General features: G+C 40.2%; 2 protein-coding genes across 2 annotated transcripts; one reads left to right on the top strand and one right to left on the bottom strand.

Annotated features, from left to right (window-relative positions):
• The first annotated feature begins 656 nt into the window (after positions 1-656).
• Positions 657-16,914, top strand: gnai3 (guanine nucleotide binding protein (G protein), alpha inhibiting activity polypeptide 3). The gene is made up of 9 exons (XM_087834401.1): positions 657-1,319; positions 8,240-8,282; positions 8,681-8,822; positions 8,906-9,063; positions 10,888-11,016; positions 13,554-13,683; positions 14,206-14,359; positions 14,582-14,791; positions 16,128-16,914. Exons 1-8 carry the CDS (start codon positions 1,202-1,204, stop codon positions 14,770-14,772), a joined length of 1,065 nt encoding a protein of 354 aa, XP_087690527.1. The 5' UTR covers positions 657-1,201; the 3' UTR covers positions 14,773-14,791; positions 16,128-16,914.
• A 2,477-nt stretch (positions 16,915-19,391) lies between these two features.
• Positions 19,392-25,470, bottom strand: gnat2 (guanine nucleotide binding protein (G protein), alpha transducing activity polypeptide 2). Its single transcript, XM_006785557.2, has 9 exons — positions 25,151-25,470; positions 22,478-22,520; positions 21,936-22,077; positions 21,634-21,791; positions 21,391-21,519; positions 21,174-21,303; positions 20,936-21,089; positions 20,500-20,712; positions 19,392-20,206 (listed from the first exon to the last, which is right to left on the bottom strand). Exons 1-8 carry the CDS (start codon positions 25,254-25,256, stop codon positions 20,522-20,524), a joined length of 1,053 nt encoding a protein of 350 aa, XP_006785620.1. The 5' UTR covers positions 25,257-25,470; the 3' UTR covers positions 19,392-20,206; positions 20,500-20,521.
• Positions 25,471-26,736: the final 1,266 nt, after the last annotated feature.

Here is a 26,736-nt window from a genome sequence, read left to right on the forward strand (position 1 = left end):
GTGAGCCGCAGTTCTTTTAAATTACTGATACCAGTTAATATTATCTGCTTCCAGATGTAGTGAACTTTTTAACTGCTGAGATTTCACAACAAAAGGGTCAATGAGCTAATCCAGATGGAGATAAAAATGACCAGGATTGTCACATCAATCCAACAAACATAAAACACTGATTAGTACTGTCACTCATTTCACTTATTTAACGTGTAAAATCCTAATTCTAAACATTGTGTACTTAGCTTAACTCTGCTAATACTGCTGCATTTTACCGTTCCGATAATAAACGAACCTCCAGGCTCATTGAATCCAACAAAGGTGTGCCCCCAAACTATTTCCTGTTCAAAAAGTCAAATATCTAATAGCTGGAGGAAACCGTTTTTTGAGCCCCTAACCTCTCTGGGCAGGCACAATATCATACAGACTGAATAAAGGTTAATTGAATTCCGCATTTCAACGCGCTTCATTCGTGAGTCCCCAGAGGGCGCAGTCACACCACACAAAACTCTCCTACCTGTACTTCAGTATGAGCTACAGAGAAAACTTGCAGATAACCTTCACGTGGTCTAAACATTGCAGCTCAAAGCTTTAAGAAGTAGACTACATTTATTTAGACGAGCATTACTTCTGGGAACACAGGCAGAAATAGGCTACATAGCAGGTTGAATGGAGTTGACTACATTTCCCGTCAGCCCCGTGGTGAGCGTCAATTTTCCCTTTTCAGCAGGGGTTTCTTGGTCCGCAGCTGGATCAGCTGGTTGGACGCTCTGCTGTGCGGCAGTCACTTTTTGGGGGGCGAAAAAGAACATTTGGTAGTTTTTATTGGAATTTTTCACCGGAAACGCTGGATTTGGCTCCTGATTTTCACACAGTTTTCATAGTTACTTTCTTTCTTTTTATTTATATGATTTTAGCCGTAAGTGCCGATAAATTGGATTAAAGTATTTTACAATTTGAAAAGTTATATTTGATAGTCTCCTGGTAGTGAATGGCCTGGAGCTGTGCGAGCTCAGCAGCATCAGACTGTGGGTTTAGTTGGACTGAGGCTCCTGTGCCAACGCCTTTCCCCCCCCCTCCTCTCTCTCGGCTTCGCCCTGCGTTGGGGAACTTCAGCTCACGCCGAGCTCAGAGCTCGTTGGACGGTGTTTTCAACTTATGAGCTGCTGAAACCACAGTCCGTCACCTAAGAATTAGTTTGAAGGAAAAAATGGGGTGCACGATCAGCGCCGAGGACAAAGCTGCGGTGGAGAGGAGTAAAATGATTGATAAAAACCTGCGAGACGACAGAGACAAATCCTCCAAAGAAGTGAAACTACTTTTACTCGGTATGAACTTTATTTACAGTCTCTCTCTCTCTCTTTTTATGTACAGCAGATGTTGTGTCATCACACGAGTGTATGAGAAGTCCACTTTTAATATTCACTTCTTTGGTGTGGGGTCGTTTTAGGTTTTAGGTTGACTCCAAGCACTCCTCCCTCCCCCTCCTCCTGTCAGCTTTAAGCAGCTGCGGCTCATCGCTTCTCCTCTTCCTTCAGAAGTAAACCAGATGTTGGTGGTGAGAGGGCAAACGCAAGTCCTTAGCCACCTCACTGGTTTTCTATCTGTGTTGCATTGCTGAAATTGGGAGTACTTCCCCAGAGCTGACAAGTGTTGTCTGTTTTACATCAGTGCTTACAGATTTAGAGCTGCAGGTAAAAAAGCTGGTCTGGGGTCAGTCTGTTCTGGTACTTGAGAACAAGTGCATTTAAAATGAACTGTATCGGAGCTTCTGAAAGAGCCGAGCTTGACATTATCACAAGTTCATGGATAAAAGTGTCCACCTGCGATGAGCTGTGCTGCACTGGTAATCTGTGCATACAGCCTGCAGCCACACCAAGACTGATATGCCTGCATATGCAGTTAAATGAATGAGCAACCCAATCAGTTAATCCACTCATTATTTAAGGTCTGCATATTTTTAGTGTTCTTCACCTTAGTCATTTCTAAATGTAGTCATTTAACTTCTTTTAGAATCGTTTTGTCTTTAGCCAAAGCAGTTTGTTGCTGTAGTGAATTTCAGGCAGAGAAAAAAAGTCAGGCCTTATCTTCACAGTGTGTGCAGATTTCAGCATGCTATAACTGTACGCTGTATTGTTACACTGTCGCTGTGGGTGTGGGGTATTAAATTAGCCTAGTCTAACAAGGCTTAGTGTTTTTATTCTCTGTGCTTGTGGATGTATTTCATGGTGTAAATGTGTAAGAACAGAGAAAGATCCTGTAATTGAATATGATGTCTGTTAAAATATTCATGTAAATACCATCGGACTTGCCTAAACTTGAGACAACAGGGTCGATTCTTTTGTTTTCCATTCTGGAAAAAGAAGGAGAACATCAACATCAAAAAGCTCCATTAAAACTTTATGGTCTGTTGATCTGGGCCTGCCCAGATTTGAGCTATTTTGTTTCTAAACCGAGCAGAGAGACGACTCTGTGATATTTTTTGTGCCATCTGTTGTTTAAAAAAAAAAGACTTATCAGTGCAGAAAGTGAACCAACCAGACAATTAAACACCCTTTACTGTGTTTGACCTTGCCTAAAGCATTAGTATAACAGAAAATATCATATCGTAAACGCTCCCAGATGAGCAACATATTAACTTTGCTGTTCACACTCATACTGAATGCTAATCTCTGTCATTTCAATATAATGAACTATATACAATACAACTTTATTTGTATAGCACGTTTAAAAGTACACCAAAGTGCTTTACAGTAAAAACAGGAAAATTAAGACAATAAATAAAAGACTATTAACAAAGTACCACATATGTCATCAGGTTAAGGGCACTAATTATACAGCAATAAAAGGGAATATAAGAACAAAGTTACTAAGAACAGATATGGCTAAAAGTACATAAATAAGAAATTGAACCAAATATAAAATAGGGACACTAACTAGATGGAAAAGCTATGTTGAATAAATGAGTTTTTAAACGGGATTTAAAAGATAAAATGGAGTCTGACGCACGGATAGCGATAGGAAGGTTGTTCCACAGATTCGGTGCAACCAGGGCAAAAGCACGGTCACCCCTAGATTTAAGTCTAGATCTAGGCTGAGCCAGGAGTAATTGGGCTGAAGACCTGAGGGCTCGCCCAGGGACATATAGACTAACAAGATCGACAAGGGCTAAATTATTTATAATTTTAAGGGTGAGCAACAATATTTTAAATTCAATGCAATATTTTATGGGTAACCAATGCAACTCAATAAGAACTGGGGTGATAGAGGCATGCATTCTAGTGCCAGTCAGAAGGCGAGAAGAAGAGTTATGGGTCGTAAAACTAAAGGAGAGAGGTGGAAGATGTTGTTTGTCACTATATGAGACCGCACAGTTTTATTCACGTAACAATATCACTTAGAGCAGCTTTAGCCAACGCACTCTGGAGGCCTCGAAGCAATAGCTTATCAGAAAATGAAAAATCTTATAACGAAACAACCTTTCAAAGAATGTTTTTTTTCATCATGAATTGAAAAAGAAAAGCTGTGTATATCACAAAGACTTCTTTAGGTACACTTTGCTAGTAGCAGGTATAATCTCCTGTTTTAATTCTTCATGCCACAGATTCAACAAGGTGCTACAAAAACACTCCACAGGGATTTTGGTTCACATTGACATGACAGCATCACACAGTTGCTGCAGATTTGTCGGCTGCGCATTCATGATGTAAATCTTCCGTTCCTCCACGTCCCAAAGGTGCTCTGTTGGATTGAGATCCGCAGACTGTTGAGTGCAGTGATCATTGTTATGTTCAAGAAACCACTTTGAGATGATTTGAGCTTTGTGAAATGACCTGGGAGATTATTCTGCTGGAATGAACAATCAGAAGATTTGTACACCGTGGTCATAATGGCGTGGATAGAGTCAGCCACTGTGCTCAGGAAGGCTTTCGAGTTTAAACAAGTGTGAAAAAAAGTGTGTCAAATTCTGACCTTACTGTCTGAATGTTGCAGCACAAATTAAGACACATCATCATTTTTCCAAACTTTTATTGTGCAATTTTGGTTAGGTCGTATGACTCGTAGCCTCAAGTTCCTGTTCTTAGCTGACAGGAACGGCACCCGCATTGGTGTTATGCTGCTGTAGCCCATCTGCTTCAAGGTACAACATGTCGTGTATCCAAACGTGCTCTTCTGCATACCTTGATTGTATCCAGTGATTACTTGAGTTACTTTTGAGTTGCTTTTCTTATCAGCTCTAAACAGTCTGACCTTTGTCCTCTGACCTTTTGTATCAACAAAGCATTTTAGCCCAGAGAGCTGCCACTCACTGATATTTTCTCTTTTTTGGGCAACGCTCTGTAAACCCTAGAGATCACCGTGAAGGAAAATCCCAGTAGATCGGCAGTTTCTGAAACACTCAGACCAGCCAGTCTGGCACCAACAACCATGCATGACATTTAGAGTCACTTAAGCAACCTTTCTTCTCTATCCTGATTCACAGTTTGAGTGTGAGCAGATCATTTTGATCATATCTGTGTGCCTAAATGCATTGACTTCTTGCCATGTGATCAGCTGATTAGATATTTTTGTTAAAGAGCAAAGTGGCACGCAGCAGGATGCCAGAACATAGCGCTGTTCGTAAATTACACAGTTTTTAATGATGGTGGAAAATCTCCTCATAAAACTGTAGAAAGTGTTTATTCATGATTCAGCTTTGACCATTCAAAGGAACAAATGAATTTGTCGATTACTGTAACTGTGGTGGTAAATCAGAAAGATAATCATAGGTAAAGATATTATCTGTGATGTTTTTTTTGGGAGAGACAAAGTGTAACTTAATACCCTGAAATAACGTTTTGTTTTTTTAGGCACCACCCACTTAACCTCACTTAACATGAATATTTTCCACTAACAGGAACTGCACTGTGTGAACATTTGCGGTTGCTGATCAAGACTGAGATGATTTTCATGCTTCTCTATCTGATTTCCTGCTTTTCCCCCCTTGTTTGTGTTCTGGGTCACATTCTGGATAGAGGCATTTTTCTCACAATGAGGCAGCTTTTCCATCAGTGCGCTGTCCTTTGTGTTTGCAATGATTTTTTGTACCTTGATTTAAAAGATAAGACAGAACTAAACTCTGCCAGTAAATCTTTTTTTGAGCCATTACTGCCCACAAGTGTTAAGTTACCTTTTATTTTTACTCCACTGTTAGGTTAATAGACTACAGCATGGCTGTTGTTTGGGGAAAAAATAAAGCTGCTAGGTTAAAAATAGATTCCACATGAAGTCACATATGTGGGTTTTGGATACGCACAAATCCTACCAGCAGATATACGAGGATTGACTTCAGGTGGAAAAATGTGGCGCTATAATACTAAATTCAGGCAAAACCCTTATTGTATGGAAAGATTTATTGTCAAATTTCGACCTCAGAGATTTTTCCAGGCAGTGCCCTTCACTCCCTGTCTGTACGGGAAGAGGAGAGCTCATGGGAAGAACAAAGAGGACTTCAGCTGCCGTGCTTTATTCAAAACCACAAAACTTTAGAGCCAGCTAACCCATCCAATGAACAGCCACAAACAATGATTCATAAATTTAAAAAAAAAAAATCTGCATTTCAGATTGTTGCTAAATGAGGCTTGGTTTGGAGTCTAATTCCTGCCTGTGTTTCTGGCTCCCTGTGTAAAGTTGTTTTTTTAATTGGCAGCAGGCCATGCTTGACAATCAGCCAAAAATGCCATGAATGAGAGAACTGGTTGCTGACAGAACTGAGAAGTGGGATCAACACACTTTGTCTTCTCCCCTCTGTCGGATGAGCCCGATGAGCATAAATCTCTCTGCCTGCTGACAGCTTAACCAAAGAATTCATGGATTTTATTCTTGCTGGCCGTCCATCTGAACACGATACTGTATTCTGAGCCTCCTTGACAAACTTCATCTGCTGTAGATTCCTGACTGGCGATGGGAATGTGTCTCATTTTGAGGGATTCATTGTGTTAAGACAATGTAGCTTACTGGGTGTTTTAACCTCCCAAGACCCGAACTCTTCCATTGCATGCATTTTTAATTTCTCTTTGATATTTGGGCTGATTGGGACCTGATGAATGTAAAAACAAACAATTACCTAATTTTTGTTTCTAAGAAAAATGAGAGCCACAAATGAGGATATTAGTTTAAAATTTTGATAGAACAGTAGCAGTATAATGTCCTCGTAAGTGGATATCAGGCCCCTGTAGAGCAAAATCGAGTATTTTGGTCTAAATAACCCAAAATGTGATGTCCACATATGTGGACGCCAGGTCCTAGGAGGTTAAGGAAGAAAGCAGTCGCCCATATTTCAAAACATTTAGTTACATTTACAATAATCTTTTTACTTTTCTTTTCTTTTTTTACATTAATGTAACCTTTTGTGAAGTGACTACAGAGCTCAGATAACGATGACAATATTTTCCCTGTTGGCTTTTCCCCTCACTCTCTCACTGGCGCTCATCTTTGTTATATTCTGTGCAACGCTTATTGGGACGCTTTCTCAACACTTATGGTAACACATGAAATTGTTTTGACTAAAATATTATTGTATGCACCTTACGTGTCTTTTGTCAGGTCTGCTCACACATAACAGGTGTGAGAACAGGTGCAGTCAGCTGTAAAAAGCAGGGAAAGGTGGATCTAGGTGGCTGAATAATGTTCGTCTGTCTATCTATCTATCTATCTATCTATCTATCTATCTATCTATCTATCTATCTATCTATCTATCTATCCATCCATCCATCCATCCATCCATCCATCCATCTATCCATCCATCCATCCATCCATCCATCTATCCATCCATCCATCCATCCATATATCCATCCATCCATCCATCTATCCATCCATCCATCTATCCATCCATCCATCTATCCATCCATCCATCCATCCATCCATCCATCCATCCATCCATATATCCATCCATCCATCCATCTATCCATCCATCCATCTATCCATCCATCCATCTATCTATCATCCATCTATCCATCCATCCATCCATCCATCTATCCATCTATCCATCCATCCATCCATCTATCTATCATCCATCCATCCATCTATCCATCCATCCATCCATCTAGCTATCCATCCATCCATCCATCCATCCATCCATCTATCCATCCATCTATATATCATCCATCTATCTATCTATCCATCATCCATCCATCCATCTATCCATCTATCCATCCATCCATCCATCTATCTATCATCCATCCATCCATCCATCCATCCATCTATCCATCCAGCCATCCATCTATCCATCCATCCATCCATCCATCTATCTATCTATCTATCTATCCATCCATCCATCCATCCATCTATCCATCCATCCATCCATCCATCCATCTATCCATCCATCCATCTATCTATCTATCTAATATAAAATGAGAAAAGGATCATCCCCTCTCATACTGCAACATTGGATTTGAGCCAGAAAACAAGTTTATGTTTGTTATTGGAGGGGACGGGGGGGTCAACTTGCTGACATCCTGTTTGATTCATATTCTGTATTTTTATGGCCTAACTGCTCTCAAACGCCCAGACCAGCGTGATATCTGGGACTGTCTCTCCAGTGGAAAAACACAGTCTCAGCCAGAAGCGTGACAACTGTTTCCTGTTTAGGTGATTATTGTAGAAATACTATAATGATTGCTCATGTGAAATCCCTCCCTACTCATCATCATTACGGTATCATTTATTATAATGGAAGCTTAGTGCGGCTTTGACATCCCCACTGCCATCAGTTCATTGTTTCTCGCAGATTCCCACTATTTTGAGTCAAGTGCACCAGCTCATCGAACGACTCACTGTGCTCCTACACCGTTATCTGGGCTATTACGGTTTGCAGTAAGCAGTTAGCGTCTCATTCCTCTACATGAAGTTGTTAACTGTATGTTTCCGGTGATGAAGGAAAATTTAACGTGCTCACGCTGAGAAACTGCTGAGTGGTGCAGCCAGTTGATTTCGAGCAAGTGAGTACTACACGACTGTTTGCACTCCCCCCAGGGTCCAGTTTGGTTTCTCAAATTCATCACAAAGAAGCTTTTTTCCTGGTGGTTTTGGTGCAAACATGCCACACACTGGGATGTATGATTAAATGAGATGGGATTAAGTTCAGCTGTTATGAAAAGCTGCTGTGATCCATGTGACAGGGGACAAGACTGTAAGACATTCTGTAGTAGCTTTCATGTTTGTATTTATTTATTTGTTTGCCTTCAGTAAATACTGTCCATTTTTTCAGGTGCTGGAGAATCTGGGAAAAGCACAATAGTTAAGCAGATGAAGTAAGTTACAACTTCAAACGCCTTCTTCCTGGAAGAAACCTTTATTTATTTATTTTATTTATTTATTATTTTTCTACATTGGTGTAGCTGCAGCACATTTTTATGGGAAAGCAGATCTGGAGCCTCATTTCGCTCCACTCAGGGCCTTTGTGAATAACATTTTAAACAATGGCTTCAGAGGCCGGTTGTAGCCTGGCAGGGCCTGAATAGAGCCCCCCAGTTCCCACATTAGCCATGCTGTATGCTCAGTGAAGCTCAAATTCCAGCATTAATGACAATACAAGCATTAAACTTTCCAAATGTGTAATTTGCCCCACATTTGTTAAGGCCACATTGTTAACACTGTCAAATATTTACACGAGCTCTAAAATCCTGTTTGGATTTTGTGTCTGTGTCAGGATCATTCATGAAGATGGCTACTCAGAAGAGGAGTGCAAGCAGTACAAAGTGGTCGTGTACAGCAACACCATCCAGTCCATCATGGCCATCATCAGGGCAATGGGCCAGTTGAAGATAGATTTCGGAGACGAGGCGCGAGCGGTAAGCTAACTGCACTGGGTCGACATAAAAGATGACGTTCAAAGAGAGAATTTTACGATGTGAGCAGTTATTCGTGTTGCCAGGATGACGCTCGCCAGCTGTTCGCCCTGGCGAGTTCAGCAGACGAAGGGGTGATGTCCGCAGAGCTGACCAGCGTGATCCAGAGGCTGTGGAGCGATGCTGGAGTTCAGGCCTGCTTCGATCGATCTCGAGAGTACCAGCTCAACGACTCGGCTGCATAGTGAGCACTCACTTCTCCACATAGACGCCAACAAAGGATGAGATTAGATGAGCTGACACACAGATGACTGCAGTCATAACCAGTGTTGGGGAGTAACGGAATACATGTACCGCCGTTACGTATTTAAAATACAAAATATGAGTAACTGTATTCCGTTACAGATACCGTTTAAAAAGGTGGTATTTAGAATACAGTTACTTTGTTGAAATAAATGGATTACACGGCGGTACTTCCCTGTTTCATATTGTGGCGGTCAGGACTGTTTGGGTTTTGTTTGACAGCTACGTTCTGTTGTTCCAGGTGGCAGCGTTACGGTTGCCATGGTTACAGGGTGACGCTCTAGCGCTCTGCGTGTTTCCTGGGTGAGAGAGGCCTTTTTGTTGTTGTTGTGCTAAGCTAATAGGCAGAATGCTACAGCTCTAAAGAATGTAGCATCATAGGCAGTGTAGTCCGTGCTGCAGGGAGAATGAACTGCCATACCCGTTATGTGTCTGTGAGCGCTAGGTGGAAGCTGTCATCGAACAAAAACGGGAGCTGGAAGCATGTAAATATAATAATAACCACTGCAGCCAAGAAGAATGCCTGACGAGCCCAGTTGTAAGTAAGCTATTAAGACTCGACTGTACACCTTGTTCGTGTTTTCCTCCAAAAACAATAAGTTCCGTTGGAGCAGCCTTTCAACGCCTCTCTCTGTCTCTCGCTAGCAAAGTTGACCCAGACAACAAAGTAAAGCTAGTTTTCGGCTACGAGCCCAACATGAACCCACCGCATTAGCCAGAGGTCCCTTTACTACGGTTCGGAGCCGCAGACCTCAGTAACAGTAATAAATCACAGCAATAGTACATTCATGTAGTTGTAAACAGCATGATAATATATTAAGTAATCCAAAGTATTCAGAATACGTTACTCTCATCGAGTAACGTAACGTTACAGAATACATTTTGGGGCATGTAATCTGTATTCTGTAATGGAATACATTTTAAAAGTAACCTTCCCAACACTGGTCATAACACAGTTAATATAAATCGGTTTCTCAAGAAAAGTTTTATCATTGCATTTTCTTCGTCACCTGGAGTGTGACAGCTTGGACTAAAAGCTGCTCTCCTGCTTCATGTTTGAAACACAGAAAGGCAAGATGTGTCTTGTTCATCGAAGTCCTGTGTCAGCTTGTTGCACAACGGACTGCATTCCTGAAACAGGGCGAGAAACGAAGTAGAAACAGGCAAATGGAAATTGCAGCCCTCCGCTTAAAGGCATTTGGGCAAAACAGCTTGTTATTAAAGAGAAACTCAGAATGAGAACACCTGATGGGAAGTTTGAGCTAAATATAGCTTAGACTTTAATTACCAATCAGACGAGGATAAAGCTCAAGGTTCTTTTGTGCTTCTGTAGCGTTTAGATCACACTCGTCCTGAAAAGAAAAAGTAGCGTAGCTTAGCGTGAAGGACACACTCTCTTTGTTGTCAAAACAGGCGGGCTGTCATGACTCTGTGTCCACACTATGAGTAAAGAAGAGCCTGTAGAGTTAGACTGTTTATACTCAACCCAAGAGGAGCCAGTGTTTATCATCCACGAAAATATGAGCCCATATTTAGTATCATTTAGTGGCGTCCTCAGATGTGTGCATGCAGGAAGATCTCCGCATGACCAAACATTTGTTACTCTGCATTAAACTAGCATTTTGGAAATATTTGGCAATAAAAGAAAACAAACAAACAAACATATCATATGTATGTACAGATTTTCAGCAGATTCTGTTGTGGAAAGTCTAAAACTGTATTTTACACCCTGCTGAATGCATACTACTTTTTTTCTGTCCCTCAGTTACCTGAACGAAATGGAGAGAATCTGCCAGACAGATTACATCCCAACTCAGCAGGATGTTTTGCGCACACGTGTGAAGACCACCGGGATCGTTGAGACTCACTTCACGTTCAAAGAACTCAACTTCAAGTTAGTACAGCTTCATATTGCTCGCAAAGGGCCTCCTTTGGGCGACTTATTGAGCAGCTCTTGTCTACACTGGTTTACTATATTTATAAACATTTACCTCGATGTCTTCATTGTAGACTCAACAGAGAGCTGATTCTACTTCAGGAAATAAGGACTATTTTTAGGCTTTTCTTGTTTATGTTTTTTATGTAAATTGTAATGGTCGAGTGCAAAAAGACTTCCCTGTGTGGAACAGTTACATAACACAAAAAGTATTTGTGTTAATTAAAGAGAGTAATTCTCTGTACACTTCGCAATTCATCCTTCTATTTCAATCAACAATCACATCATCAGTAAACACTAGTGGGCCTGTTCCAGCAGCACCCGTACATGCCCATGCCATAACACTGCCTCCACTCTGTTTGACAGAGGATGTTTTATGTTTCTCTCCATACTTTTTTCTTCCCATCATTCAAGTTGATCCTGTTTTCTTCTGTCCAGAATTTGTTTGCCGGCAAAGTCTGTTCTCCCCTTCATGTTCTTGAGTGTAACCAGTGGTTTGCACCTTGTTGTAAACCCTCTGTTTTTCCATTCTTAAAGGTGTCTCTCGATTGTAGACCTTGACAGCTAGCTCGTTAAAAGTGTTGCTGACCTGTTTAGATGTTGCCAAATGTTTGTTTGTTTGTTTTTTTTACCATGGAAATAACTCTGTCATTGTGCACTTTAGTTGTGACGTGTTTCAGGTCTTTTGGTGTCGCTGAGCTGGCCAGTCCGTTCCTTTTTTTTTACAAATAAAAAGGCTTGCTTCGATCCTATATCTGTATAATAATAACAATAACAACAATAATGATAATAATAATAATAATAATACATTTTATTTAAAAGTGCCTTTCAAAACACTCAAGGACACTTTACAGAACAAATAAGACCAGCATAAAAACAGGAAATGAGCACAATAATAAAACAAAGTTTAAGAGCATGGAGTAGTTATACAGAGTAGGCTATCTTGAACAGGTGGGTTTTGAGGGTGGACTTAAAAAGGGGGAAAGAACTGATGTTTCTGAGGTCAGGGGGTAAGTAATTCCAAAGTCGAGGGGCAGAGCAACTAAAACCCCCCCCCCATGGTAATAACATGAAATGAAGGAACAGAAAGAAGAAGAGAAGAGGAGGATCTGAGGCACCGGGATGGGATGGAGATCTGTACCAAGTCAGAGAGATATGGTGGGGAGAGAGAATGAATAGCCTTAAATGTGTAGAGGAGTATTTTGAAATTAATGTGGAGTTGAACTGGGATAGGGGTCATGTGGTGAGTAGAGGGAGTCCTAGTAATAATACGGGCAGCAGAGTTCTGGACACGTTGAAGTTTGTTGATGAATATACCCTACACACACACACACACACATGTGTGTGTGTGTGTGTATATATATATATATATATATATATATATATAATAGGCTTTTTACTGGCTTTATTAGACAGATACAGTGAAGACTGATTGGAAAGACGGCGGGAGACATGCAGCAAAGGGCCACAGGTTGGACTCAAACCCTGGATGTCTGCTTTCAGCCATCCAGCATATAGTTGCCTGCTCATCCAACTGAACTAAACCACCACCCGGATTTGACCATTCTTATGTTTTTACTATGTCTCTAGTAGCTTTGTATTATTTTTTAATTCGATTATTCTTTGGATTATTGATTAGATAGGACTAGATTAGACAGGGAGAGCATACAGCAAAGCGGGGTGAGTGACTTGCTTCTAAGGTTGGAGTCGAACGCGGGCTGCTGTATTCTTTGTTGTTTTTGTTTTTAGCCTAACGATGCACCGACATATTGAGAGTTCCAGGGAACAGCTGTCAAATCCGAGTTCAACACTTGGATTCAATTGCACATCTTTTATGTGCTTAATTTGTTATAGAATAATGAGAGAACAGGCCTCACCTGGGAATGAAACGTCTTTGTAGTCACAGCATCACAAATGCTCAAAAGTAAAATGCTGATAAAACACGATTGAAAAATAAAATTGCTTAGAGGATGCTGTTTTCACAAAATCATAGACCTGGTTTTTGTTCCTCTTACATAACTCACAAATGCTGCTGCTGTTGAGCTCAAGATGACCCACCTTTGTGGCTGTTAATGGAATTACATCGCTTCAGTCCTTTCACATTATTACATTATATAGATCCTGTACTTATAAATATTGGTAAAACATTTAGTGTAATAGCCTTCCTGGCCTCCCTTCATTTGTAATCCCATAAAAACGCTCAGGATCTAAAAATGTGTAATCACTCGATTGGTGTTGAAAAACGCGGTGCTCTCTAATTTCATTTCGGCTTCAGCTGAAAATCGTAGTATAGATTCGACTTGCCTCTCAGGGACTCAGGTGGAGGGAGAGGCACCGACATGAGATGTGAGAGTGCAGACATCAGCGTGCCTCGTGTGTGTGTGTGTTGGTGCACATCCTTGTAGAAAACACACAAGAAGACATCACAACTGTAATATGAGCATGAAAGAGAATGTTTATGCAGTAACTGAATCTGTTTGCGCATGTGTACGCAGGATGTTTGATGTTGGAGGTCAGCGCTCAGAGAGAAAGAAGTGGATCCATTGTTTTGAGGGAGTCACTGCAATCATTTTCTGTGTGGCCCTCAGTGACTATGACCTGGTCTTGGCTGAGGATGAGGAAATGGTAAGTGCACTGTGAAGCGTACACTACGATTCTGGTCCACTTTATAAATCATAAAACATAGGGTTTTCTTGTTGGCACACTGTTGGCCTATTTTACATATCTTATGATAGAAGGAAAGGGAAAGATTGCTAACCACACAAATAATGGCTCCGCTTACATAAAATGTGCAGGTAAGCCGACACAGTGCGACAGTGAACTCGATTCTGTGGTTTGTCTGTGTCAGTGATTGGCTGCACTTTCTGCAAGCACAGTAAAGCACGCTATTGTTGGCCTACTTCACTGCTGTTTGTACATGTGGTACATTTTGTTCATGACTCACACAGAGCTGTTGGTTCAGGTCAACATAACTAGCAAGGGCTGGACGCCAGCTGGCACTAACCGGCACCGTGCCAGTCGGGTTTCTCGGTGCTCGACGGGACCCTAAAAGCAAAGCAGATTGATGATATTCAGTTTGTGTCAGGTCAAGATGTCCTCTGCAAGAAATGCCAATTGTGGTCACAGTCACATCTGCTCTTTCCTCAGAACCGGATGCATGAGAGCATGAAGCTTTTCGACTCCATCTGCAACAACAAGTGGTTCACCCGCACCTCCATCATCCTTTTCCTCAATAAGAAAGACTTGTTTGAAGAGAAGATCACCAGAAGTCCCCTCACTATCTGCTACCCCGAGTACACTGGTGAGACAAACATTAGTTTATGGAAGTTTTAAGCTGTGGGTTGTCTTAAATAAGCTTTGGATATACTATACTCTTTTAAATAAGTGCATAATTGAACTAGACTGTTCCTAATCAGATAGTCTGTGTATAACATGTTCTCTACAAAGAAAAGCAGGTATAATTAGGTGATCCAGAGATCGTTAACGGGATGTTTCTTAGACAATTTATTGTCTTTCACTGTAGGTGGGAGCACATACAAAGAGGCAGCAGATTATATCCAGTGCCAGTTCGAAGACTTGAATAAACGAAAGGACATCAAGGATATCTACACACACCGTACATGTGCGACAGACACCAAGAATGTGGAGTTTGTGTTCGACGCAGTAACTGATGTCATCATCAAGATCAACCTGACGGAGATCGGGCTCTACTGAAGCTACGGCTGCCTTTCAGGTCAGCATGCTGAATTAATGCTTGAATATGAAGATAATCATTTGAAGATTTGAGGTAACTTTATTGATTATATGTATCCTCCTGGTACATTTGGATGGGTTGAGATTGGTGTATTCCTAAGTGCATCCATAGGTATAACATACAGGACCTTGAAAATTCTGCGCTGAGATAGGTTTGCGGTTCACTTTGCTTTGTACTTCATGACCTGGATAAGTTTCCGTCCAGATGAGCGGAGCAGACAATTTAAAAACTGATCTGGTAGACCGACGCCTTATATCAATACAGTTTTTATATGTGAAAATGCTGGTGGTAATATCCATCTATCATGCACTCACTCACATAGATGATGGATGATGATGCATGCACTGGGTGCAAGTCAGCTGCAAATGCAAATGCAGTCAATAAATTCAAGGTCCAGCATCTTCCTCCAGTGAATCCTTCAGTTTGCTTGTGGGTGTAAAGCAGTTTGTCAAACCCCTGCCTGTTACAAGCAGCTTATAAATGTTAGTTTAAATTATATTATTTTGATGATAACCTTTTATTTTGGACATTGTGTGAATAATAAATATATATATATGTGTACATATATATATATATATATATATATATATATATATATATATATATATATATATATATATATGTATACACACACACACACACACACAAATATGTGCACAAGCAAAATAGTCTGACATTAAGTGAAATGCAGTAGACTAAAGCTCGTACATACTTACTAATCTTACTAAATACTGATACTGAGTACTAACACTTACTAAAAAGCATGTTTTACTTTTTTTTACTGAATGATGTTTGCTTTAGGTTGCTGTGAGCCCACTGGGAAACTGTTCCACAGTCATGTTCCACAGTTTTACTCCACAAATGAAAATACAAAAGATTTTAACTTTAATTCATGCATTAGGACTCTTCAAATGTAACTTTCCACTCAGGGTACAGTAAGTTTAGGGTATTTGTAGTTAAACATGCTGTGTTCTGTAGCCTTGAGCATGCTAGTTCTGGCAGGCTGTTTCTACCAGTAAACAGTTACTGTTGCCTCTGCAAGCCGCTTTGCAAACCTACCTCCTACATTTAGTGCTATTCGTGCCATTTCTGTCTGAATAAATGTCATGTCTGTTGTCACTGATGCTCGAACTGTTCTGGTTTATTGTTGCTGCTCTCTCTTTTTCACCAGGTGCTTTCCATGTCTTTGTTTATACCTGCAGGGAGGTCCCAGAACAGAGCCATACTGCCTAATATAAATGATTGAACAACAATCCTATTTTTACTCTAATGTTCCTGACTGAACTATTAATGACAGCTTTTCATTTCCCTGCAGGTTTCAGAACAATCAGGACTTCTGGGATCTTTTCTGCAGAGGGAAAATTCAAAAGTAGGCGTCACTAAGGACTACGCCGCAGGACCTAAACTGCGTTAACTTTGGGACTTGCAACTGTTATCACTTTTGTCTTAATAGATTTTTAAGATGTGGCGTGCTCTGAGAGGATGAAAGTGGGCAAAGCGTGTGAAATGATCCCTGTCATGTTTAAGATCTTTGCATCACTCAGGCGGGTTTATAGTTTCGCTGTCATCTGCACAAGGACCAAAACTGACTGCCTGTTCATCAGATCCATCATTTCATTTCGCAGTTTTTATGGCTAAAATGTTTATTCTGTTCACCATCGTGTTGCGTTTTGTCTTAGCTGTGGCACGTTACTAAATATTTGCATCTGTTGTATTTTATTTTTAATTTTTACTTTTAGTTACGGAGAATTTCCATTTTTGGGGGGATGCATGAATGACATATCTTATGTACAAAGTTTTTTGTGATTAGTTTGATGTCAAGCATAACATGTAAGCAGTTGGGTCAGGGATTAGTTAGCTGAAGTCTAAGGAGCTCAGTAGCCACATCCATGTCTGCATAGGTGTTTGTTTGTTTGTTTGTTTTATTTTAACAGGAACACATTGTACTGAACATCTTTATTGAAATCAGTGTGTGAAGGGATTTGATTTTGATGTGCTGTTTTGTTTTGTTTTTCATTGATCTTGCAATATAAATATTATGTAGCCTTTAAAAGGTCGATGTACTGTCTTGTGAATACTAGTAAAGAAATATAAAAACTAAACTGTGAAACTGGGATAATAGTTTGATGAAGGCATTTAGATGCACACAGTACATGAGGACTGATTACTTAGGAAGACTGCTGCTGTATATTCTGCAGTAGAGCACAGTCCTGCACAGCCTGGTCCCAAAAGCAAAGTTCATCAAAGGTTATTACTGATTGGCCACATGATTAAAACCACTGAAGGTAAACTGATGACATTTTCTGGTAAAACCTTGGATCCTGGGATTCATATAGATGCTATGTCAACATGTATCGCCTACCTAAAAACATTGCTGCAGACCAAGGATCAAGGAAGTAACCTCCCTCCAGCGTGCACCACCGAAATTATCCTTTGAGCTTCCAAACGTTTTAGAAGTTCACAACAATAAGCCTGATTCAAAAAGGACCCACCCTGCAGTCTACAGGACCCAAAGAACACCATAATACATCTGCAGATGTCTTATGTCCAGTGTGTCAGAGCTGTATATTGTTAGGCAGGTGTCTGATGGACGTATAGCTCACTTGAAATCTGAGGAGTTGTACTGGCCCTGTTTCAAGCTCATAGCTCAAAGCTGTCTGAATGTTCGTCTGGTTTAAAACAAAATAACAGGCGACACTAACCAGATGCTATCCACTGTAAACCATATAGTCATATTCTCACCGAAACAGAGCAGAGACCGAGGTCACTCAGGTTGGAAACAGTATTTTTAGACTTCGGCAACACATCTGTATGTTTGGAGTCAGTGTGTTCCAGCTGCTGCACACACAAAACAGCTCAAATTGTCTTTCTCTGCTGTCTCTGCTTGAGAGTAAAACCATGAAATAAACTCAAATGAGATGCAAGCTACGAGTCAACATGACAGCACACAGGAAAAGACTCTTTGAGCCAAAATGTGCAATTTTTTGTGTTCAGTTTGCAGGATATAGGTTGTGACAGTCTAAAACTTCATGTTGTCAGCAGGTAACATCAGACTAAAGCCAACAATGTGTTGGTCCATCTCGCCACTTGTGTTTACTGCCTACAGCAGTCATTTGTTCCAGGCAGAGCTGTTAGTCTTTAAAGAAAATTGAGAATCAGTTATATTTTTTAAGAAGGCTTTGCGATGACTCACTCGTGTGTTTTTAATAGTTAATTTTTCTTTTTTTTTGCTTTATAATTGAACATCACTTTGATCCTTTCCTTGGCTTTAGTGACAATGACATACAGATGAGGACAGAATTATTACCCCCTCCCCAGAGCAAGGACATTTCAACACAGTTTCCAATACAGCTGCAGATGTTTATTATTTTACTTTGCACACAGAATTATTTCACACAAACCAAAAACTACCAGAGTCTAAATTATAATCTTTCTCTAGGTTGTTCTTAGCATGCTACAGTCTTACTTGAAAGTGTCTCTTCTGCAGAAGTAGAATTGTTTTTGGTCTGCAGCCTTACAAGCCTCACATGCAGTGCATTCCTGTGCAGAGCTCTAGTGATTGTCTTAGTTGAGACTACAATTCCCAACTTGACTAAATCATTCATGAGTGTGTTGGCAGTTGTTCTGCTGTCTTTAGACACATTCCTCACTAGTTTTCTTTCCAGAGTCTTTGAAATCTTTTGCTTCCTACCTCTGCCAGGCTTGTTCTGTTTTGGGTGCCACGCTCTGAATTTCTTCATGATTCTTGACACTTGGAAACTCTGCAAAAACTTTGCATGTCCATCTCCTGCTTTGTGAACATCAACAATTCTTTTTCTCAAGTCTAAGCTGATTTCTTTTGTTTTTCCATGATGTTTTCCAAAGTGACAGCAAAAGCTCTTGCTGAAGTTTTTATACTCTGCATAAACTGGACAATAATCTTCAGTTTTAACTTGATTTTACAGGCTAATAATATTGAACCTGGTATTTTCTTTTCTAAAATAATTGTGTCATTGTGTGAAAATAGACCTAATTTATGCTTTCTAAAGAAAACTATCACGTTTAGAAATGCTATGTTGAAAATCCCTTGCTCTGTTAAAAAAAAAGAACTTTTGACGAAACCTTTTAATGATATTTATCTGTAACAATCTGTTGGCATTCTCCGGCTGTTTGAACAGAATCATACTCTCCATTGATTTGGAAATGCTAATATATCACGGAGAGACAAAAAAGGAAGCAATCCCGCTCACTCAAGTCAAACCATAGCTCCTCTTTTAAGCTCCAGATATTGTTTACACTGTGTTTTGCCCTTGCTTGCTGTCATGCCTCGTGTATCCGTCCCTGCGCAATCTTAGAGCCAATCTCACCCAGCAGATTAATTACCGCTTTAATTTGTTTTGCTCTCTCAATAGGGTTATTGTTAATGAACTTCCTTACGCTGCCATTTCCCCTTTGACTGGATTAGGGAAATTATATAACAGCAGCATTGTCCCTACAAGTAACAGCCCGAGGCGGTCTGTCAGTGTCAGCATGCCTGTTTCGCTAATTCAATATACTGTAGTGACAGTGTGGTTCTGCAACGAAGACACGGACACAAAGGTGAAGTTAATGCGTCTTTATTTCATGCCTCTACATTTCATAAGAAAGGACAAACTCTGTAGATTTTTCAATCCCTTTTTTATAATAAAGCATCGTCCCTCTAGTGTTTCCCTCTGTCATAGATTATCTTTCAAAATATAATGCATTATCTACTCTTATGTACAAAGTTTCTCTACCATGTTTGATGTCCTGAAAATTATTCATCACATTAAAATGTTAAGCGAAATGAATACATCAACACTATGTAGTTACATGTACATTTTTTTTGCACTGGGAATGGGATATTTGCTCAGCAACTTACACAGTTTAATTATCAAGACCACAGAGACTACTGTACTCAAAAAAAAAAAGAAATAAAATTGAGATGTTGCTATTCAAAATATTTATAAATCCCAGAGTTATTGTTTTATTTTATTTCGTTTATTTTACAGAGCTTGGCTTTAATAGTGAATAAAACTCATGACACACAAGTCAAAGGATGGAATCAGCAACTATTTCCTGTTCTTACCTTCAAACTTTCAGCTTTTGGTGTGAGAAAAATAGCGTAGTTTAGAAAAACGAAAGAGTCTTGCAGAAAGCTGTATGTCCACGATGTTGATATGGGTGCTTGATACTTGCTTCAACCCAGCTGGACATGCACTGTGTTGCAGGGGTGTGTAACTGTTGGAGATGATGAGGTGCTAGGATCAGTCAAGGGTCGTGTCTTGGCATGGAAGCGATGGTGTAAACACAACAATCGGAGGATCCCTTGTGCTCCATCTTTAGCGCTCCTTAGTTAATGCCAATATATGAGGGGTTAAGGTAGGAGAGGAATTTCTGCAAAGTGGAGAAAGTGATAAACATGCTGAACTAATATCTTACTGTCAGTCTTTTCTGGAATGTGAAACTGATCATATCAAGCCACTAAGGAACTGCTTTTTGCTTCTGATTATCTTCCTCATCCTCAACAGCCTCAATTGGTCCAAACTGATTATTTCTCATTGCCGTTGCTTGGCAATGCAGGATGGCCAGACATGATGAGGTTAAGTTGATAAAGCTGGGACCTGATCTTGACTCTATTAGTCTTCACTGACACAGGCTCTCAGCGATGTGGCGCGCTCGCTACGTACCTTCTTTCCACTCTGCAGCTGCTTAGAAGAGACCGCAATCCTTAAGGTTTTCTTTGATGATGATGTCTGTCACAGCGTTGAACACAATTTCCACGTTTTTTGTGTCTGTGGCACAAGTCAAGTGAGAGTAGATTTCTTTCACACCCTTCTTCATGTTCAGCTCCAGGAACTGCGACTTGATGTAGTTGCTGGCATCGTCGTATGTGTTGGGGCCTAAAATAAAAAAGCAATTGATCAGGGGAGAAGGTTCAGAATAATTACTTGTGTTACATGACGTGACAGGTTACGTTATGAATTAATTTTCCTCCTTTATTGCTATTTGTGTTCTGGTGTCATGTACCAGTCCATCTCCGGATGTGGCCTACTGCTAAATTCTCCTTCTTCGAGCCTGCCACATGCCACAGGTATAACTGAAATCCAAAGCACGCGATCTTACCGTCGTAGTCTGGGAAGCAGATGCTCAAGTGGACTTTCTTGATCTTCTCTTCAAAGAGATCCTTCTTGTTGAGGAAAAGCACGATGGAGGTCAGTGCAAAGAATCTGTGGTTGCAGATACTGTTGAACAGATGGAGGGACTCGTGCATACGGTTCTATAAAAGAGTGAACACAGAGTTACTCACTGACACGTTTCTTTGTGGTCACTTAGGACTTAGGACTAAGACTCCTTGACTCACCACTTCATCGTCCTCTACGAGCACCATGTCGTACGCACTGAGAGCTCCACAAAAGATGATGCAAGTCACACCTTCGAAACAATGGATCCACTTCTTTCTCTCTGACCTCTGGCCACCCACATCAAACATCCTGTTCGCCACAGAGAGTCAGAACACACTCACTAAGTACCTGTGAACCGCAGAGATGTAAGCTTTAGCCAGTTTCCCAGCGACTCACCTGAAGTGCAGCTCTTTGCAGGAGAACTGCTCTTCAATGATACCAGTTGTTTTGACTCGAGATCGCAGCACATCCTGCTCAGTGGGCATGTAGTCTGGCTGGCAGATTCTGTCCATTTCATTGAGGTAGCTGATGATTCCAGAACAAACAGTACAGCAGTCAGTCTTGGATTATGAAATCATCTGTATTCATAAAGTCTGCATGAGCTGACTCTTTCGATTTACACGTATGACATCGACTTACTAGCCAGCAGAGTCATTGAGCTGGTACTCAGCAGCTCTGTCAAAGGCAGCCTGCACTCCAGTGTCTTTCCACAACTTCTTGATAACATCAGCCAGCTCAGCAGGCATTGTGCCTTCCTCGATAGAGTCTGACAAGTTTTGCAGCTTCTGTGAATCCACCTGTGGTTTTGTGCACACAGAATAAAACTCCATCAGGATTGACAAAGTGCTTGGAATATTTATAGTGCAACATTTGATGTCAGTGAGAATGAACTCAACAAGTTTATCATGTCTGGTTTTTATCTCTTAAGTGTAACTCGAGACCTGTCCAGATGATGCGCCAAAATCAATGCCAAGCATCTCCATGCCTCTGATGATAGCCAGAGCAGATTGCAGGATGTTGCCAAAGATGATCGCTCTGAACTCCAGTTGTTCCTCTTTTGTGTAACCACCTTGATGCAAAATCCTGCGAGCGAGTAGAAGAGCGGGGGCAGAAGTGTTTTAACTCAGGAAAAAGCTTTCTCAACAATACTTTAACTGAGCTGATGGGCAGAAAGAAAACAGCCGAGAGGGAGAGGGTGCCACCTTGTGGTGTCTTAGTGATCTCACTTTGGTTTCACTGCCAAAGTTTAACCAAGTGCACAAAAGAAGTGCTGACGAATTAGTAAGCGGATGTTTGCCTTGTTAAGCTTTCGTAAAGGGCTTCACTGCAAATGAAACAGACAGAGATTGAAGAGCTTTAGCCAAATGGTCGAATTCCTGACTGATGGGATTAATAAAAACTCCCGAAAAACTCCAAACTCCCATTGTCTACCTGTGACAGTGAATGACTCAAAGCTACCATCAGCACTTATGTTAACGCTTACTTCATTTGTTTAACGATGGTGCTCTTCCCCGACTCACCAGCACCTGTGGAAAAGAGAACAAAGGTTAACATCCTAAATTTCATACCATGAAGATATTTTACTTTGCAAACACAAGACAGTGGGCAGATAAAAACACTAAATGTAAATATGTTGCATAAGAATGCCAGGTGCGCTGATATATAAGTGAAGAAAATGCAATAGAAGTAGGATGAGAAATGCAAAGTGGAGGAGATGGATTTTAATGTGCATTGATACATCTCTGATGTGTTCTGACTCTCAGTTTCTTGCAAAGCTTTTTTGTTTTAACACAGGACACCGAACTAGCCAAAGCTTAGATAACAGAAGCAGCAGCGCCACAGCTCTCATAGGAGTTTCCCCCCCGTGCTAAACTATAAAAAAAACTCCCTTATTATTATTATTATTATTATTATTATTATTATTATTATTATTATTATTATTATTATTATTTTAAATCTCACCCACTAATGATTAGCACTGAGCTTTTGTCGGCAGACATCACCAAATGTTGGACGTCTGACATAAAAACACTGAAACCAGCTAAAATGACAGCAAGTTGCAGTAAGTGCATGCATGCATACATAATGAGTGGCGTGCATTTATGTAAAATTGACTGCAGAAAAGCCTCCCTGCAGATCAGGCTCCCTCCAACACTGTAAGCTAAGTTAGGCCAGAAGGAGTTTATGCGTCACAGGACACCCAAAGCTGAACGTCTTGCTCCCACTTGAGCCACATCACTTAAGCCGTGGACAGACTTAGTGCTGAGCATTTAAAACCTTTCACACATGCGGCTCTAAAGGACGGAAGTTGTTTTTTGTTTTAATTTTTTTTCTTTTTCTTTTTACCCCCATAAGAAAGTTATTAGCAAGGAATTGTTGAATTGTTTTGCTAATTTGTAACAAGGTACTGACTTTAAGATACATTTTTGATGCAATGAGATATTCCCTGATCTCTCTGCAGCTAGTGCGCCCTTGCAATTGCACCTGCAGGCCCTACAGTGGCATGAATTTGGCGTTTGAAGAGGTAGTTTGTTGTTTGTTGTTTTGTTTTTTTTAAAGAAAATACAAATCCACGAAAATATAGAATATCAACAGTGAAATCACAGCCATTTCTAATATGCAAAACTGTTTGGAAAAATTTACACTCAAGGCCTATATTTTGTTGTTACTGAGGTTTTTTTGTTTTTGTTTTTTAAGTTACGTTTTTGCTTGTGTATTTTTTGTTTACTCCCTTGATGGCAGAATCACAAAATTTGTTGTCAGGCAGTTTTATTACTTAAGGACTGAAAAAAAGTTCATTAAGACATCTAAAATGCTTCAGCTGTTACTTTCACCATTTAGCAGACAAGTTGCTCGCTACTGAAATCCGCTGCAAGCCTGTGGAGTTGTAATAAAACAGAGTTTGGGATCCTCTGTGGTCTTTTTTTTTTTTCTGTTTTCACAATATCCCCCTGAGACCACGTGACGGCTCTTTCTTACCTGCCCTTACAATCTGATCCATGTGCAGCGAAAGAAGCAACATCTCTGTAAATCACTTGCAAGTCTGACTAGCTTTTCAATCGCAAATGATATAGCAATTTTAAAAACTTGTTGTCAGGAAAAACACAAACCACTTTCAAGACTAATGTGTACAAATGAACAGCTTAGGTTCCCCCTGTAAAAGCATAAAAGTTTGTGAGTTATTTTTGCTGATTTCTCAGAACAGAACACATTTTATACATTTTGTGCGAGCTGCAAGTCAACAAAGATCTCACCAAGTGGATCTGCACTAAACTGGTTAGTTAATAGGATTGACATATCACTGCCAGGCTGTGATTCATTTAGACCAAGGCTGTGATCTTTTAAGCACCAATGTCCTTCCATCAGAAGTGAAGAGTCATTTTTAAGTAAAAGTCAGATGATTCTTAGTTCTTTTCACCAGTACATTTCTAAATGCAATATGTTATTTTAAATTCCATGCATATGTATTTACAGATTTCTTTTCTTTTTGAAGATCTTTTCGATAAAATTCTGCCATTTTTTGTGACTAATGTATTTTAAACATGATGTAATAAGCATAAGCAGGTGGTAAAGATAGGCGAGCATTAGTCTAAGCTTTTGCTTTTGCTCTACTTTTCAGTTATGGAACTTGCAATTTCCAAAATGGCCTTCATCACAGACCTGTAGGTATAAAAGTTCAATCTGCTTTCTTATCTCTCTAATCTCTCGCCTCCCCTGACCTCATGCCAATGAAACAGCTCTAACATCTTTTAACAAACTAAGAGTTCATATATATATATATAGTATACAGTATATAGTATATGCAATAAGCAGTTTAACACCATCACATGGCTCCTATGCAACACTTCATCAAGACATTTATCTGTACCTGATGACTGCAGGTAAATTAATTTCTCCATTTTAAGGTGTTTTTGTGACGTTACATTCATTATCTTTCACACACCAGTCAGTCTGAAACTAAAAGAAACATTTTTTTCTGTGCATCTGTTTAACACTTTGGATCTGCAAACCAAAACCTTTGCAGCCAAAGATGGAAAGTTAAAAAAGACTTTTTACTGAATCCTCCATGAAAACAGGTAAACCCTGTTGGTCTGAGCACTTCTCCTCTCCTGCAGTCTAGGATGCACAGCACAACTCTATTCAGAAGGTCACTTACCAAGCAGTAATAGCTTGACCGTTTTAGACTCCTTATCAGCATCTTCTTGGAGTTGTTTTTCCAACTCCTTGGACTTTTTGTCCTCTGCGCTGGCTCCTGCACCCATACTTTCTTCCTCCTCAAACTCAAGATCCTCAAGGAAGGAAATTTTGATGGTTGCCTGAGAACAGCTGCAGGAAAATCTGGGTACGACAACTAATCGTTGTGAAAGGCGATTTTCTAGCGGAAGGGGATTGGGAAGGAGGAGTCTGAAGCTTCCGGGCCCTGCTTGATTAGATGTGGCTCTCTCAAGGATCAAATGAATTCACCTGCTCTGGCAAGCAGAGATCTACCCTTTAATTACTTGCTCTTAAAGCCTGACTTACGAGGTATCTCTTCCTGATTGGCCAGTCAATCCATTTAGTATAATGAGGGCAGTGGTGAATGATGTAAAGAAAATGAGAAAATAAACACATTCACATACTACGCAACAACTGTGTGCATATTGGTAAAATTCACTATATAAATAAATTACCTTGATTCCACAACAGTGGAGTTATTATGGCCGTGCGTAATATATTTCATCTCAGATACAAGATTCTGTTGTATCTGTAATATCTACTTACTGATGTGGTAACTATGTTTAAATACTCTGAGTAGACAACGCTTTTACTGCGATGCTTCTTTTAAACAAATGTGTAGTTAAGTGTGTATTTCTTTTCCTCCTTGCAGTCCTTCCTGCCTGTTGGACTCTTTACTCTGGGTCACACGGAAGAAGCAGGGAGGGGGAGCATTAAAGTCTTATAAACTTCTTATAGTTAAGACGTTTAAATCCCAGGTGGTGTGGTACCTGCTAAATGCAGCAACTGTCACTGCACTATGCTCTTCAGTGGGGTCTCAGTGAAAACATGTAGGTTCCTTGTGGGTGTAAAGGGGATCTGACACGCTTTAAACAATCTGAGAAATGTTCCTGTGGGACACGCTGAAGAAGAGCTGCGATGATACTGTAGGTGCAGTTTCTGGAGGATTGGAGGAATTGATTGATGATCCTTGCAGGGCTGATGGTTTGAAGTCAATGAGCCAAGTATTCGGCACGTGTTACGACCTCACCCTCCATGCTAGAGGACTTAAACCGGGACACCATATTTGAGGTTACTAGTTCAATTAGAAGACAGAGTGTAGACTCAGACACTAACAGGGTGTTTAAAAAGTTGACTGGTTTTCTAAAATTTTAAGAAAACATGAAAGCTTCATTTCACCTTCTTGCTTTGGATCATTTGTTTTCAGATGGCGTTCTTGTGACGATAATTAAGCCCTGCCTCTTCCTGAGTGTGAGCTGGGACAGTGACACTAGTTCAATAAAATCCATCAAAGATCAATCAGTCTCTGATATTTAAAAAAAAGAATAACTTCAGTACATTTAACGAACATATGTAAATTTTTTCCTTCATACTATGAATATTTTCTGTCTTCTGGTAGCGTTTATGAGTGTCACACTCCAAAGTCTTTTTTAGCATCATTTTTTCTTTTTAAACTCACTTTGAGGATCAATATCATGGGATGTGTCATAACCTCAGTGACAACTCTACATCAATTTAATGTCTAAG

Source organism: Neolamprologus brichardi, chromosome 20 (genome assembly GCF_056152115.1).
Source record: "Neolamprologus brichardi isolate AB-2024 chromosome 20, ASM5615211v1, whole genome shotgun sequence".
In the NCBI taxonomy this organism is placed as follows: Eukaryota; Metazoa; Chordata; class Actinopteri; order Cichliformes; family Cichlidae; genus Neolamprologus; species Neolamprologus brichardi.